The 16,997-nt window shown below is 39.0% G+C and overlaps 1 protein-coding gene across 1 annotated transcript; it reads left to right on the forward strand.

Annotated features, from left to right (window-relative positions):
* The first annotated feature begins 1,185 nt into the window (after positions 1-1,185).
* On the forward strand, positions 1,186-4,388 carry LOC136719059 (GTPase IMAP family member 9). Its single transcript, XM_066696887.1, has 2 exons — positions 1,186-1,266; positions 2,441-4,388. Exons 1-2 carry the CDS (start codon positions 1,245-1,247, stop codon positions 3,364-3,366), a joined length of 948 nt encoding a protein of 315 aa, XP_066552984.1. The 5' UTR covers positions 1,186-1,244; the 3' UTR covers positions 3,367-4,388.
* The last annotated feature ends 12,609 nt before the right edge of the window (positions 4,389-16,997 follow it).

Consider the following 16,997-nt stretch of genomic DNA (forward strand, 5'->3'; position numbering starts at 1 on the left):
ATAAATAGACATATTCCTGTCTTCAACTACATCTTGCCTGTCTTGTGTGTGTTCTAATGCCCCTACCACACACCCTGCTACATACATACTGTATGTCCGTATGTCTGTCTGTGTGTATGTATGTATCCTAACACATACATCTACTGTATGTAATAAATTGCAGCTCTTAAATAAAAAGATATGGCCTGCAGTACAGAATTCTATTGAAAAATGTTTAAATATTAATAACAATAAGCTCCATAGTGTATTATTGATCAAGTTTAGCTCATAATTTTATTCTCTAAAATATAGTAGACCTATATAGAAAAAAGGTATCATAGAGTCTAAGGTTATCATACTGTGGAAATTGTACACTGTCCCATCCCTAATATATATACACACACCCAAGGTAAATTTCACTTAATTAAGTAGCATTGTGGCATCTCACTCCTTTAGATCCTTCACAATGATGAACAGTTTAACATCACAGTGTTAAACTGTGTGACATTACATTCAAAACTATATACTTTATTTAATCCATATATTGCATGCAAAATACAACATATGCTTTTTAATTATGTAGATATAGCTCTTTAGCTGATCATTAGTAACATGTTATATTTGAAGGTAGAGATTGAGTACAAAGCTAATTTAACACATTCATTGTAGTGTTCATCATATGCAAAACTTGCTCATCAATTTCCATTACTTTTTACCTTACCCGTGCCTGTTACCTTTATTTATGTTATTGTTTGCTTAGGTTTTGGGGAATGGGAGCGTGGTTAATTCTAATACAATATCTAGAAGCTGATAATACATATTGCTGATAGTTGATAACAATTTCTCATAGTAAAATAGATTCGAAATAGAGTGGCCCAATGTTGATAGAAAAATCTAGTTAACACAATGCTAATTGTACATAAAAATGCAGAAATTATTCAAAACAAAAAGAAAACAAACAAAACTAATACTCATGGCAATACATTACGCTTCACCTGCAGTTACTCTGTGTTGTTGCTTTGTGCACATCTGGGCTGTTGCATGTGTGATACGCAATGCCTCACACCCTAATTCTGTAACACAGCACACAGTGAAGACCTGCGGTCTCAGCTGTGAAATTGTAATGCTCTAACAATGTTGTGACATCCACTGAAGGGTACAGAGCATGCAGGGGCAGGACAGAGGGATCAGATTTCCAAATGAAAACTTAAAAACCATTAGCAACCTGACAAACAGTGCAACACAGATACCGTCAGCAGTGAACAATGGACCTTTGTGAAAGGGCAGGTTTGTTTAATTTAAAATTATTTCTTTATTTTACAATACAATTAGAAATACAGGATCCATAAAATATTAGACAGATAAAAAAAATAGTAGCTGCAAGTATATGTATAGTAATTTAATTGTATTTCCACAGGAAGGGTGCATACTGAAGTTAGTTGACATATGGCTAAACATAAATGTCTGTTAACAAATTTGAGGTTTGGGCTGCATTTGGACCAGTCGTAACCAACAGGGATTAAGTTGTTGCTATTTATGTTTTCAGGTTGGAAACTATAAACTTCCTTTTGCAAAAAGTTTTTAAAGGACTTTGAGAACTGATAATAGCCTACGTAATGCTGGAGTTCATTTTCTGTTATTGCTTAGTTATTTAGTTTGCATTTCCATGTGTGGAGAAATCAATTTAAGCACATATTCGACCAGTGCCTTAATTACCTTAATTTCAGCCAGAAATAATACATTAACAATGTTACACTTTACAATAACATGGGTACAAATTCCAAATTAATTAATGTGTGAATACAACAGGAATAACATACGAATACCTAATGTTGTCACATGCTTAACAGTTCAAGTAATGTTTGGATGCAAAGCTCAGAGGAAGTGTTTGAAATATGTGATATTACTGTGATTTTCATATTATAAAATATAATAGAAGCGTATGTAAGAATTTATTTCAATACAGTTTCTTGGTGTTTTCTTTATGGGTTTTTAGTATATTTTTTGCCATAAATATTAAGGTTCTGCTGAAGATTTCATAAAATGTAAACAACTAGCTGGACCCACATGAAGTTTACAAACATTTTTAAACACATTGATTTATTGTAAATACCTTTCAATTGGGCAGAGTGTTCTCCATTATTATATTCTGTAAGCATCATTAAAGATTTCTGACATGTTTGATTTGTCATAAGTCTGATAATATTAGCTTCCTTCCATTGAGGCAAATTGCACAGATCCATCTAAGAACTGACATCTCACACCACCTGTTCAGCACACACACGTTAATCTCAGCTGCATGGTATATAAATTGTTATCTCTGGATGTCTATCTATATCTATGTAATGGTCATAGGGTTCCCTGTATGTCTCAGAAGAGGAAGGAATATTTTAGTATTAAAATATATATTTTTTATTAAAGGTTATCACTTACTACATGTGCTTTTGTGTGTTTGTTACAGACAATATTAGCAACACAGAAAGTGATTTCTCATCTTCAGAAATGAGAATTGTTCTGGTGGGGAAAACAGGAGTGGGGAAAAGTGCTGCTGGAAACACCATCCTGGGCAGGAAGGCATTTAAATCAGTGCTTAGCTCCAAATCGGTCACCACATACTGTAAGAAAAAACATTTAATAACTGATGACAAGTACATTTCTGTGGTCGACACTCCAGGCCTGTTCGACACAGAGAAACCTGATGAGAACACAGTTAAAGAGATAACGAAGTGCATTCAGATGTCCTGCCCGGGACCCCATGCCTTCCTTCTGGTGATGCAGCTAACTCGATTCACAGATGAGGAGAAGAGGTCTGTAGAAGCTCTTCAGGAGATCTTCGGGGAGAAGGCCTCCAAGTACATGATTGTGCTTTTCACCCGTGGAGATGACCTAGAAGGCAAGACCATTCATAACTTCATGCAGGAAGCTCACCCTGAGTTGAAGAAACTGATCTGGAAGTGTGGGGGCCGGTACCACGTCTTCAACAACAAAGACAAGGACAATAAAACCCAGGTGAAGGATCTCTTGGCCATGATTGAATGCATGATGAGAGTAAATGGGGGAAGCTACTACACCCAGGAGATGTACCAAGAAGCAGAAGCAAAAATCAGAGAGAAGGAAAAGGAGATATTGGAGCAGAGGAAGAGAGAGGTGATGGAGAAGGAGAAACAGCAGAGGAAAAATTATGAGGACCTGCAAGGAACCGACCAGGAGAGAAGTCTTGTGTCTGCTTTTAAAGATCGAATGAAATTCTGGTGTCAGATAGAAAAGGAAGAAATGAGAAAAGCCAGGAAAATAGCAGAGAAATCAAATTACAAATTAAGTTTCGCACATCCCTTAAAAAATAGAATCGAAAATGCATTCAAGATGACTTCGTTGGCAAAGAACTAACTTTTTAAAAATATTTCAGGAAAAATATTATATAATATTATTTTCAGTGAAACACACTTAAAACTCCATATACCTCAAATTGTATTTGTAATTGACTTCCTATGAAAATACTGTCTATTTCAAGATATCTCAAATAAAACAGGAGTCTGTTTAAAATCATTTTAAAATCAATTAAGATATTAAGATTAAGATTACGAGTTATTTTGAGATACTGCCAATTCAGGTTTACATTCAATTGTATTTTCAAATATGTCTAATTGACACTTGAGGTTGCCATACTCTTGTTCCAGAAGGTGATGAAGTTATGTCAGGAATATGATTTGTTATGTCAGGAAGACTATCTACAAGGAACAAAATCCATTCACTCCTCTTTATTCTTGACTAAAACTTGTGTTTTACTGTTAAACTATTAATTATGCTAACAGTTGTTTATTTAGCACTTGATTCACAATCACAACAGTCTCTGAATTTTATGGTAAATAAAATGGTCACTGTTCATTTATAGAGATTATGTTTGGGAAATTATCTCAAATTATTCCCACTATTGTTTAATTATGATACAAATAGGAAATACATTTATTGTTATGCATGTTATTAAATCTGGACATTTTCAACTGCTTGGAACTTAAATGCTGGGTATGTATTTAGCCGGTTGGCTGCAACTTAAGAATGTAAGTGGTTTGATTTGTACTTAATTGACTGAATTTGTTGACCTGTTTAATGAAAACATACCAAAATAATTAGTTTTAATTGTTTAAAAATGCTACTAACATTAACAGATTCCCCCTCACTTACAGAGAATGGTGTTTGAAATAATAAATGTTGATGAGTATCAAATATTATGTGACTTCTTCTTATGTTATACTTTATAATAACTGTAATGTTAATATTGTAATAACCATATCCACTGATCACATATTGGATTCTATTTTACTTGCTTTGCTCAAGTTATTTTATAATTCAATCATTTTAAAATTTAATTTGTTTGACATTGTTTAATTTAATAAACACATTTGTTTTCTTTGTGGGAAAATGTCTAGTGTGAATTTATCTTGACTGATTTGACTCTCCCTCCAAACCAGCTGAAGAGTGAATAATGAATTATATTGATGTGCAACAAAGAGCCATCAGACAATACAGTTGTACATTTTTATAAAAAAAGATTTGTTTGTTACAAGCAGTGTTTTTTAAGTCATGGATTTTCTGTTAGTTAACAATTGTTGATCCTATTAACATTTAGTTAGTCATTGGCTTTATTTTAGTTATAATTAATAGAGTTAAAACTCTAGTATGGCCTTTCATGACTACGCCACCCTCTAATTAGTTTGTCTCAATTTATATGACACATTTCTCTAAACTAAGGCCCATGCTCATAAAACAATTAACACTGAACCCTTCATCATTTTGCAAAACTCATTGTACATTTTCATTGATTTAACACAAATTACAAACTACATATACCATTTTCCCCAAACACTACACACAAAACTCTCCAAACCAAGGTCCATGTTTTCAAAACAGTTAACACAACCACCTAAACCCTTCACATAGTAGGAAAAACTAACAGTAACGTGTTGCTTGTTTTCACACAAATTACAAAAATTCACATTCACCATTTTTCCAAACACAACAAGCAAAACTCTACATAAAGTTCAAAATTCAGTTCAATTTGTCAAATTCATATGGCATGTGCTCAATTGCCATCAAATTGATTTCAGCTGGGGTAGTAAAGTACACCATACATTAACTTGTTAACACAGCAATCAGCAATTTTCTATGTATAAAATAGGTCACATATGAAAGCCCTGGAGCCTGAACAAACATTGGATGAGCCTGGAGAAAGAGTTAGAAGATGAGGTGTAAGAATGAGAGGAGCTAGAGTAGGTGTGGAAGGAAAAGGGGATAGGGGAGAAGCAGAGTAGAGGAGAGAGCAAGAAGAAAGGGGAGAGAATGAGGAGGAGGAGGATAGGAGAGAATGAGAGGGGATGGTAGAGGAAGAGGAGGAGGAGAGGGGAGAGGAGGAGGAGAGGAATAGGGCACAGAAGAAGATTCTCAAATGAGTTGAGAGCAACTTTAATTGACCATATCATCAACGATTGATTGGTCAGCGTGCCACGGTTAATTTCCGTGGTTAACGTGGAGGCAACATTTACATCTGTGCTGCAATCTCAATTAATGGGGTAGTGGCCAACAATGTTGTCTTGGGACCATACAATACAGCAAGAAGCCTCAATTTTTATAATTCCCTCAATGACACCCTCATTCCATAAGAAGAACAAGGCCTGGAACAACCAGAATGGATGCAGTTCATGTTGGTTTGGAACAATGTTAGATTCCACCATTCAGCACTGTGATGGTGTTCCTTCCACCATACTCTCCATTTCTAAATCTAGTTGAGGAGTTATTTTCCTCCTGGAGATGTATGACCGCAACCCACATGACAGGGTAACACTTCTCCAGACCATGGAGGAGGCCTGTGGAGACATAGAGGCAAATGCATGCCAGGGATGGATACATAATTCATAAGAAAAATTTCCTTCAATGCATGGCTTGAGAAAACATACAGTTCATCCTGATGAAATAATCTGGCCTGACAGACATGAAAGGCTGGATGAATAAATTCATTGGTTACAACTGTAAATTGCAATTTCTCATCTTCATCAATACTTCTACCTTCTTATAGTTACATATGTATCACACAGACAAACATGTAAAAGTTTCAAATTGACAAACCTACCACATAAGAAACTGTGAAATATTACTTATTTTTATTTCCAAAATTTAGAGGAATAGCCACATAAAAAACAGTTCCACACATTAAAAAACGTAATAGAATCAGTATAGGACTGTGGAACTTTCTGATAAATATGTTTTAACATTACTATTCCTGTATGATTATGCCTGAAGAGGGAGGAGAAAGTGGAGTAGAGTTTGTGGGGGTTGTAGACAGAGGATTCAAAGAGTGATTGGAAGTAAAACTTCTTGGCAGAGGTGAGTGAGGAAGAGAATGTGGACAGTAGTGAGCGGTATTGTTTGAGGGCAGCTGGGAGTTTGGACCTCTTCCACTTCTGTTCAGCAGCGTGCAGACTGGATCGGGTCAAGCGGAGAATGGAAGAGATCCAAGGCTGAGGAGGGGAGGGAGAGACAAGATGAGATGTAAGAGGATAGAGAGAGTCAAGGGAGGAGATGAGGTACGAGAATAAAGAGGAGGTCTAGCTGGCGGACTGCCCTGTGAGTCGGGGGAGACAGGGAGAGAGAGAAGTTTAAGGAGTGAAGGAAGGGAAGAGATCTGGCAGAGGTAAGTGGAACAGGAGGACGGTAGAGAACTAGATGGAAGAGGTGAGAGGGAGAGGTGAGTTCCACCACATGGAATTCAAAACTGTTAGTTGTGATAGAGGAGAGAAGGGGGGAGCAGAGAAGAGGAGAAAAGGGGAGAACAGGAGCTCTGTTCCTCCTCCCCACCTGGTAAGATGGGGGTAATGGGACAGGACTTACAGAGAGGATAGGGCAGCAGGGGTGGTTGAGTTCTCAAGGGAGATCCATATCTCGGTGAGAGCGAGGAAATCAAGAGAGTGGTGGGAGGAGAAGGCGGAGATGAAGTCGGCCTTGTTGGAAGCTTAATGGCAGCTCCACAGACCTCCAGAGAAGGGAATGGAGGGGAGGGAAGAGTAGGGGAGAGGTAGAAAGATGAAGTTAGAGGCATTAGGGAAGCAATGGCATGCAGGTGCACACCGAGAGGAAGGAGAGAGCAGGACTGGAATCGGAGAGATCGTCATGGTTGGCTGCTGTTGCTGTGCAGAGTCTTTTCCTCACTGGAGTCCCACAGATAAAGTCCTGCCCTTTGGAATTGTGGCCCTTTGGAAGGGGGGCACTGAAGGCTGCTGGCGCTGACTGTTGGCGCAGAGGTCCAGGGGACTGTTAAATACTCCACCAGTAGCTAATTAGGATGGTATACACCTGCGATGCATTGAGTGACACAAGGCTGTTGGGATGGCACAATCCCTCCCAGGCAGGACTGCTAATAGCATAATTAATGGCAGCTTTAAAACTGAATACAGACAAAGACCGTGCTAGACACATGCAGTTACACTGATCAATAGCTTGCAACAATGCTTAATAATAACTGCCTACAATGTAACCACTTCTGATTTACAGAAACTGCGTGTCTATGGACAATGTTGCCAATTATCTAACAAACACAGTGGAATGTTTACAATCCAAGATGATTTAAGTTAAATTAAATTAAATTACTACTATATGTAGTAAAATGTGTTGTGGCATAGTTTATAATATTGTATTATAATCATATGTCATGTGATTGATTTATTTCAATTGTTTAATATCATAGGGATGGTAAATAGTAAAGAATATGATTTAATTGATTTTACAAAATGCCCCCCCCCCCCCGCCAAATAAATGGATGCCCCCCAGAGAGATGCTGCTGCAGGGCCTGCCTTAACACCCTTGAAACATGTGAACTTGTGACAAGTCAGGACATCTCAGCTAATAGATGGCTGTAAAATTAGATGAATTTAGGCAGATGAAGAATTTGGTTGAAATTAAATCATTTGGAGATGTTTAAAAGTGTAGAGTTAAAATTGACTTTCTCTCTTTTGGAATTAGTTTATGAGAGCTGTGTCCTGAGATTATAGAATCACTTCTTGAACTGAGAAAGTGCAGGTGTCATAGAATTACAATAGAACTGGAACTCAGAGTTTTCTTTTACATCACATGGATGGCCATGTGCGTGTGCGTAACTTACCTGGAGAAAACATGGTACCAGGATGCACTACGGGAAGAAGGCAAGCCGGCGGAGGCAGTTTGATGCTTTGGGCAATGTTCTGCTGGGAAACCTTAGGTCCTGCCATTCATGTGGATGTTACATTGACAGGTACCACCTACCTAAGCATTGTTGCAGACCATTGTTGACCTTTCATGGAAATGGTATTCCCTGATGACATTAACCTCTTTCAGCAGGATAATGTGCCCTGCTACAAAGCAAAAATGGTTCAGGAATAGTTTGCGGAACACAACAATGAGTTCAAGATGTTGACTTGGCCTCCAAATTCCCCAGATCTCAATCCACTCAAGCATCTGTGGGATGTGCTGGACAATCCATGGAGGCCCCACCTTGCAACTTGCAGGACTTAAAGCATCTGCTGCTAACGTCTTCGTGCCAGATACCACAGCACATCTTCAGAGGTCTAGTGGAGTGCTGTGATGGGTCAGGGCTATTTTGGCGGCAAAAGTGGGACTTACACAATATTAGGCAGGTGGTCATAGTGTTATGGCTGATCGGTGTATATATATAGCAGAATCAGTTTCAATATATATCAATATATCAGTTTCTTTTCAGATTATCAAACAATTGGTATGTGCACACAGATTTCTGAGTGTCTGGTGTATATCAGAGCATCAGTACTCCCTTGTCATGCACATTCCCCATAAACCCTCACCTCATTATCAACACCAGAATGAAGAACAGTTCCTCCAACACCCTTTGAGTTTGCATGTATGTATTATAAAGAATTGCAAAGTACATTTATTTTTTTATATTGAGAAATAATGTATTAGTAGGCTGTAACTATCATTGAGTTTTTTTTTTAATTAGTTATTATTGGATGGTCCAATATTCAAACTCTTTACATTTATCAGCCCCTAAATAAAGGCACACAAAGGAAAATCTCACTGACTCAAATTACATTACTTGTCATTTAGCTGATGCTCTTATCCAGGGGCAACTTACATTTGTACAGCTAGGTATTTCACTGGAGACAATCTAAGTGAAGTTCCTTGCTCAAGGGTACAACAGCACTGCCACACCCAGGATTTGAACCTACAACCTTAGTTATGAGTCCAGAGCCCTAACCACTCCTCCACAGTGCTGCCACAAATTACAGTGATTCTGAACACACTGCCAAGTACAGAGAGACCCTGTCAATGCCAATGCAGCTTGAGCACACCATAACTGAACAGACTTCCCAGTAGAGCTCTCTATAGGGGGCGCCTGGAAACTGAACAGCAAACAGCCCCTCTGAACAGGGAGAAATCCCATGATGCACTGCATACACTGACACTCTCTCTGTCTATATAAAGATTTTCTGTATATTCAATGGTGTTAAAAAATCTAAGGAAAAACGTTCTAATTGGCGTTTTAACAACACAGCATTCTCAATTTGGTAACAGTCAGCGTTGAAGAAACAGGTTGGGTTCAGTGATAATTTGGGCAGAATGATATTCAGAAGTCTCAAGTTTGGGGTGCATTAGGGAAGAGCAATTAATCATCACCTAGTTCATCAATTATACAGAGTTGAACACAGATGGGCAACTGTGCACATATATAAGAGTTTATTTGCTTATTTGTGAAAATTCTGCCCTTTTGTAAAATGTGAAATGTAGTCCTTAGTTTCACTTTCACAAAGTGTTTGTTGATTTTTTATTATAATCTCTATTTAGTTTTACCCAGAATTCCTCAAGATAGTTCTCCTGACTTGCACGCAATTTGCAGACTGTTTGCGACCCCTGACTGTGTGAACAGGTTTGTCTTGATTTTTGTGTTGGCATGACAGAGTCGCTTTTTTGCAGTATTATGACATTCTTATGATTTCAAGTGGAAAACAAATGACAAAAAAAAAATCTATATAAGATCTGCACAGATAAGCTCAATAGGGGAGGAAGACTGTGAGCTGAGCCACCCGTATTGTGTGTATCAAGATAGACATGCCATGTAAGTGTAAAGCACGCTTGCACACAAGCCAATGCATTGTGCTGTAAAATGATTAAGCTGCAGAAAAATGTGAACTAAGAGTTCCTCTAATGCCCTATGAGCATCATAATGTAATGAAATAAATTGTTAATACAAATATTTAACACTGGAATTTCCCATGTTATACACAAACCCAGAATCCCTGCAGCTGCACTTTATTTAATCACTTTATTCAAACAGTACAGACATCATAACCAAGGGATAGACAATGGGGTGAAAGCATTTATAATTAAGCAGGTATTTGATACAGAACATCAAAACAGCAAGAAAATAAATGTTCACTGCTCTCTGCATTTCATTCCCTTCACTCACTCCTTGATCCTGTGTAATCCACACAGCACATGCCACTGAGACTGCTTTCCTAGCAGTCACTGACTCCCTCAACTGTGCTCGAGTGGTCACCCTCTCCTCAGTACTAATCCTCTTTGATCTCTCCAGTGTTTGACACCGTCGTTGGAAGCTGAGTGGCATTTCCACAGGCCTCCAGAGAGTGGAATGGAGGGTAGAGGGGAGGAGGAGAGAGAGAGATGAGGTTATATGGATTAAGGAGGCAAACAGTAGTGCAGAAGAGTGCTGCTGGAAACACCATCCTAGGCAGGAAGGAATTTGAATCTGTGCTTAGCTCCAAATCAGTCACCACATACTGTAAGAAAAATCATTTATTAACCAATGACACGGTTGTTTCTGTAGTCGACACACAAGGCCTGTTCGACACAGAGAAGCCTGATGAGAACATAGTTAAAGAGATGATAAAGTGCACTCAGATTTCCTGACCAGGACCCCACGCCTTCCTTCTAGTGATGCAGCTAACTCGATTCACAGATGAGGAGAAGAGGTCTGAGATCTTTGGGGAGAAGGGCTCCGAGTACACAATCATGCTCTTCATTTGTGGAGATGACCTAGAAGGCAAGACCATTCATAATTTCATGCAGGAAGCTCACCATGAGTTGAAGAATTTGATGCAGAAGTGTGAGGACCGGTACCATGTCTTCAACAATAAAGACAAGTACAAAAAAGCTCAGGTGAATGATCTGCTGGCCAAGATTGAATGCATGATGAAAGTAAATGGGGGAAGCTACTACACCCAGCAGATGTACCAAGAAGCAGATGCAAAAATCAGAGAGAAAGAAAATGAGATACTGGAGCAGAGGAAGAGAGAGGTTATGTAGGAGAAACAACAGAGGAACAATTATGAGGACCTACAGGGAACCAACCACTTGATTCAAGTCTTCAAAATCATGAAAGGCATTGACCACATCAAACCAGAGGAGCTTTCGAGATCAGCAGGGACACACGCACCTGGGGACACAAATGACATTCGAAATGAAAACAGGAGACACTTCTTCACACAGAGAGTTGTCACAATCTGGAACAAACTCCCCAATGACGTGGTGGAAGCTGAAACTTTGGGAACATTTAAAGTCAGACTGGATGGGATCCTTGGATCACTCAGTTATTAATGGACACCAAACAAGCAGGATGGGTCAAATGGCCTCCTCTCATTTGTAAACTTTCTTATGTTTTTATGGTACTTTTGAAGAACCTTATTCTGAATTTGCATTGCATGTTCCTTTGTCTTCATGATGTATTTTTTGTTAGGAATTCTACTAATCAACTGTGGGACATCCCAGAGACAGGTGTATTTAACTTGAAATCATGTGACACATGTGGGTAGACTCCATTCAGCTAATTGTGTGGCTTCTAAATACAATTGGTTTCACCACAGCTCAATCAGGTGTGTCATAGCAAATGCCTTTTATGCATTTAAGTAATTTTCAAGTAACTTAAATTCAAGTAATTTTAGATATAATATTTAATAAATTAATGTCACAGAGTTAACACCCTAGTATGGCCTTCCACGACTATGCCACCCTCTAATTAATATAATAGGGGAGACGGAATCCTGAATACCTCCACAACATGTTTTCCCTTGAATGCAAGCTCTTTCAAATAAATCAAATAACAGACGTGGTGTATTATTCAAACATACTCACACAGACAAGTTTATTATTATACAGGGCACAAAAAAAGAGGTCATTGGAGTGGGAATACATCCAGCCAACTCGTCAATTCTGAATTAACAGTATTGAATGCCAAGACTTAATACTTTAAGGAATTAAAAGGACAGAAATATAAAATAAAACTAAGACAGTGGTTGGCACAAAGTTCCTAAAAGACAAGTAAAAATGAACAATTAAGAAACCACAAAATCAACCAGAAAAATATAAACAGATTAAAAAAAAACATGTAGGTCGGAATTGTGGGTCTATGTAAGTTAGCTACAATCCCTGCATGCTGTAGCAATATAGATAACAAGTCATTTAAAACCACTGCATTAACCTCAGGTAAGCTGAGGTTGTTCAATACATTTTAATTTTAATTTTTAATGCAACTTCAACTTGCCCTACAAGTGCCAACAATAATTAAAAACATGTATCTCAGCTGAATCGGGATATTATAGATCTCTGTCTCACCCTACAACTACTGAAATTAAGAATGTTAAGATACATAAAAAAATAAAAATAAAAAAAAACACATGCAATTGCCCTGGGAAGTCTAAACAATGTAACTGGCCATTTTACCATTTGAACAGGTTAAAACAAAGTGTCTCACTCAGCGGAAACATCAGGGGGGCGATGGGGCATATGCAGCAGGGCCCATCGCATCTTGGTGCCCCACAAGGGGATCCATGTTCCACCATATTGTGAAATAATTGAAAATATACTGATCAGCCATAACATTATGACCACTGACAGGTGAAGTGAATAACACTGATAATCTCGTTATCATGGCACCTGTCAGAGGGTGGGATATATTAGGCAGCAAGTTAACATTTTGTCCTCATAGTTGATGTGTTAGAAGCAGGAAAAATGGGCAAGCGTTATGATCTGAGCGATTTTGACAATGGCCGAATTGTGATGGCTAGACGACTGGGTCAGAGCATCTCCAAAACTGCAGCTCTTGTGGGGTGTTCCCAGTCTGCAGTGGTCAGTACCGATCAAAAGTGGTCCAAGGAAGGAAAAGCGGTGAACCGGCAACAGGGTCATGTGCGGCCTAGGCTCATTGATGCACATGGGGAGCGAAGGCTGTCCCGTGTGTTCCGATCCAACAGACGAGCTACAGTAGCTCAAATTGCTGAAAAAGTTCATGCTGGTTCTGATAGAAAGGTGTCAGAACACACAGCACATTGCAGTTTGTTGCGTATGGGGCTGCGTAGCTGCAGACCAGTCAGGATGCCCATGCTGACCCCTGTCCACTGCCGAAAGCGCCTACAATGGGCACATGAGCATCAGAACTGGACTACGGAGCAATAAGAACATAAGAACATAAGAAAGTTTGCCTACGAGAGGAGGCCATTCGACCCATCATGCTTGTTTGGTGTCCATTAATAACTAAGTGATCCAAGAATCCTATCCAGTCCAGTATTTTTAAATGTTCCCAAATTTTCAGCATCTACCACATTGCTGGGCAGTTTGTACCAGATTGTGACTACTTCTGTGTAAAGAAGCGTGTCCTGTTTTCCATTTTGAATGCCTTGTAGCCCAATTTCCATTTGTGTCCCCAGGTGCGTGTGTCCCTGCTGATCTGGAAAAGCTCATCTGGTTTGATGTGGTCGAATGCCCTTCATGATTTTGAAGACTTGGATCAAGTCCCCACATAGTCTCCTCTGTTCCAGGGTGAAAAGGTTCAGTTCCTCAGTCTCTCAGTAGGACATTCCCTTCAGACCTGGAATAAGTCTGGTTGCTCTCCTCTGAACTGCCTCTAGAGCAGCGATATCTTTCTTGAAGTGTGGTACCCAGAACTGTACACAGTATCCAGATGAGGTCTAACTAGTACATTGTACAGTCTTAACATTACTGACCTTGTTTTAAATTCTACACTTTTGACAATATACCCTAGCATTCTGTTTGCCTTTTTTATTGCTTCTCCACACTGTTTGGATGGAGAAAGTGAGGAGTCCACATAGACTCCTAGGTCTTTCTCATGCGATACTTCATCTAGTTTTATTCCTCCCATAGTGTAATTATAGTGGACATTTTTGTTACCTGCATGTATTACCCTGCACGTGTCCACATTGAATTTCATCGGTGTCGGCCCACAACTGAATATTATTGAAGTCCCTTTGAATAGTCTGTGCTGCTGAGATTGTATCTGCTGAGCCACCTATTTTAGTATCATCAGCAAATTTGACAAGTTTGCTAACTATCCCAGAGTCCAGACAGAAGGTGGCCTGGTCTGATGAATCACGAGTTCAAGGTGTTGACTTGGCCTCCAAATTCCCCAGATCTCAATCCAATCGAGCATCTGTGGGATGTGCTGGACAAACAAGTCCGATCCATGGAGGCCCCACCTGGCAACTTACAGGACTTAAAGGATCTGCTGCTAATGTCTTGGTGCCAGATACCACAGCACTCCTTCAGAGGTCTAGTGAAGTCCATGCCTCGACAGGTCAGGGCTGTTTTGGCGGCAAAAGGTGGACCTACACAGTATTAGGCAGGTGGTCATAATGTTATGGCTGATCAGTGTAGATTGTTTAGTTCAATGTTCATCTTTGTTTTTTCAATAAAATAATGACCGGTCTGTTTTAATATTTGATTGAAGTGTAACCTGTCCTATCAGTTGGCAAGCTCTGTGTCTGGTTTAGACTCTAGTAACTAGCCAAGTAGCTATCGTTAAGTTAGCTACATAAAACAATTGATAGAATACACACACCAGGCGCTCTGAAACGTAAGGAATGAGGAAAAAGAAAAGTGTACCTTTAAGATGCTGCGCTTAGAGTGATGTTTATTGTCCTTTGTGGAGTGAGCTTACAGTGTGTTTTTAACTCCGTTTTTAACTCTGGCCACACATAAAATATAAAATGAGATGTATGATAGGCAAAAACAATTTGTGGAAGTTGCTCAGCCCAGCATCTCTCTTTTTCTCAGGAGATCATGAAGGGTCCTATTGAAACGTTCACACTGACCATTCCCTTTGGGGGTTGATATGGGGTAGTGGGGTTTTTCTGAATGCCATAAATTTGGCATAATTGCTGGATTAAAGCCCCACAAAATGTCTTCCTTGATTGGAATGGATTTGTTTAGGCACCCCAAAATAATAGAACAAATATTTTAGCTACTATATTTGCTCACTGGTCACTGTTTGTCTAAAATTAGAGAATACGTCAGTTAAAACCAGCAAATGTTTTCTCCCGTCTTTCAAAGGTTCCAATACTGTAAAATCCATGGCTAAAATATCTAATGGACAATCTGCCAATAGATATCCCATTAAAGTACAAACTTTTGGTTTTACTGTTTTGGCAAGGACATAGCACTTGCAGCCTTTACACTAACATTCAATGTGATTTATCATCAGTAACACCTCCATCAGACCAATTGAGTGGTCCATTCTACCCCTTGATGGCCATGATTGTCATGTTTTCAAGGTGGCCCCATGACTGACATTAGTGCAACTATGAACTGGGCTTTGTCTCACTTTTATTTGGTTCTACATAGTGGATGTGATTGGCTCCATCTATAGGGAATCCATTGTTGACTTCGGTTGAGTCCCAATATATGGTATGCAGGGATCTGTGATCTGTGTTTAACTGTGTTTCCAGTAGAGCTCTGCTCCAGTTAGTAGCCAGTGCTGGGCAGCTGGTGATGTCTATCTAATGTGACTGTTTTTAATGTCAATACAGCATGACCTTTGTCCCACTCCAGGCTTTAGATTGTGATGGTGTGCAAGTCTCTGTTGTTTTCTGTCTCCTTCTTTAATTTGTTCTTATTTCTGTAGAGATTGGCCCTGTGGCCCCTGCTCCTGGTCTGTTGTTGTTATGAGGGTCCCTATTGCTTACTTTTTTATCTATTACTGTATGTTGAGTATCATCAACTCCAAAGATAACAATAGGTTCTGAATGCAACCACAGTTATCTGAGAAAGAGAATATTACTGTAAGATATTATTTGTTAGAATGTATTTTTCTATGACAAATTCTATGCTGTCTGGTTTGGTACAGGAAACAGACATCTCCCCTTTTTACCTAGTTCCCTAGATTCTGAGGGGCCCTGCTAGCAGTTAAATTAGAGATAAGAGTATAAGGTCCAAGATACCTATCATCTGATTGACTCCTAGTCAAATACCCCAAAGAGGCCAAGATTTCTAATTGCCATATCGATACATTTGTATCACATACCCAAACCATGGTGTGGTGTTGGCAAAATGTGATTGGTTAACGAGAAACCTTATAAAAGAAGGAACGGACAAAGAGAAGGAAGAAGAAAGACAAGACAGAGACATGGACAAGAAGAAGAGCAGGATGAAAAGAGAGAGTCACACTTGCTGCCAGCCTGACCAGACTGACCTAAGCTGCAGTAGTATAATTGAATTGACCTATGCATTTTCAGTTCCACTATTTGTTTAGGTTGACTGAAATACCAAGAATATGAAATTCTCTTTCACTACCCAAAGACTACAAGGTCACGTGTGAGTCTTTGGCTGAGGCACTTTGCGTTCTACTAGTTAAAGTAGACAGAGGGAGGGTCAGCCTTAGTGATATCGTATAATGGCCAATAGGCAGCTTTGTTGGAAAATGTGTTAATGATTTCCACAGTAACAGCAATATCCTATCCTCCTTTGGGTATTAGTCTAATAATATTTTTTTAATGGAAATATACTATTTCATGGCCTAAAACTTCACAGAAACAAATATAGAAATTAGCATATGTGACACAAAGATGTCATTATATATTGCACTGTTTCTCAAATAATGTGTTGATGGTATTTGTATAGTTTATTTTGAAATCCGATCCCTCTGTCCTGCCCCTTCATGCTCTGTACTCTTCATTGGATGTCACTGCAGTGTTTGAGCATAACACTCTTTACAG

This window comes from Amia ocellicauda, chromosome 23, assembly GCF_036373705.1.
Source record: "Amia ocellicauda isolate fAmiCal2 chromosome 23, fAmiCal2.hap1, whole genome shotgun sequence".
NCBI classification, from domain to species: domain Eukaryota; kingdom Metazoa; phylum Chordata; class Actinopteri; order Amiiformes; family Amiidae; genus Amia; species Amia ocellicauda.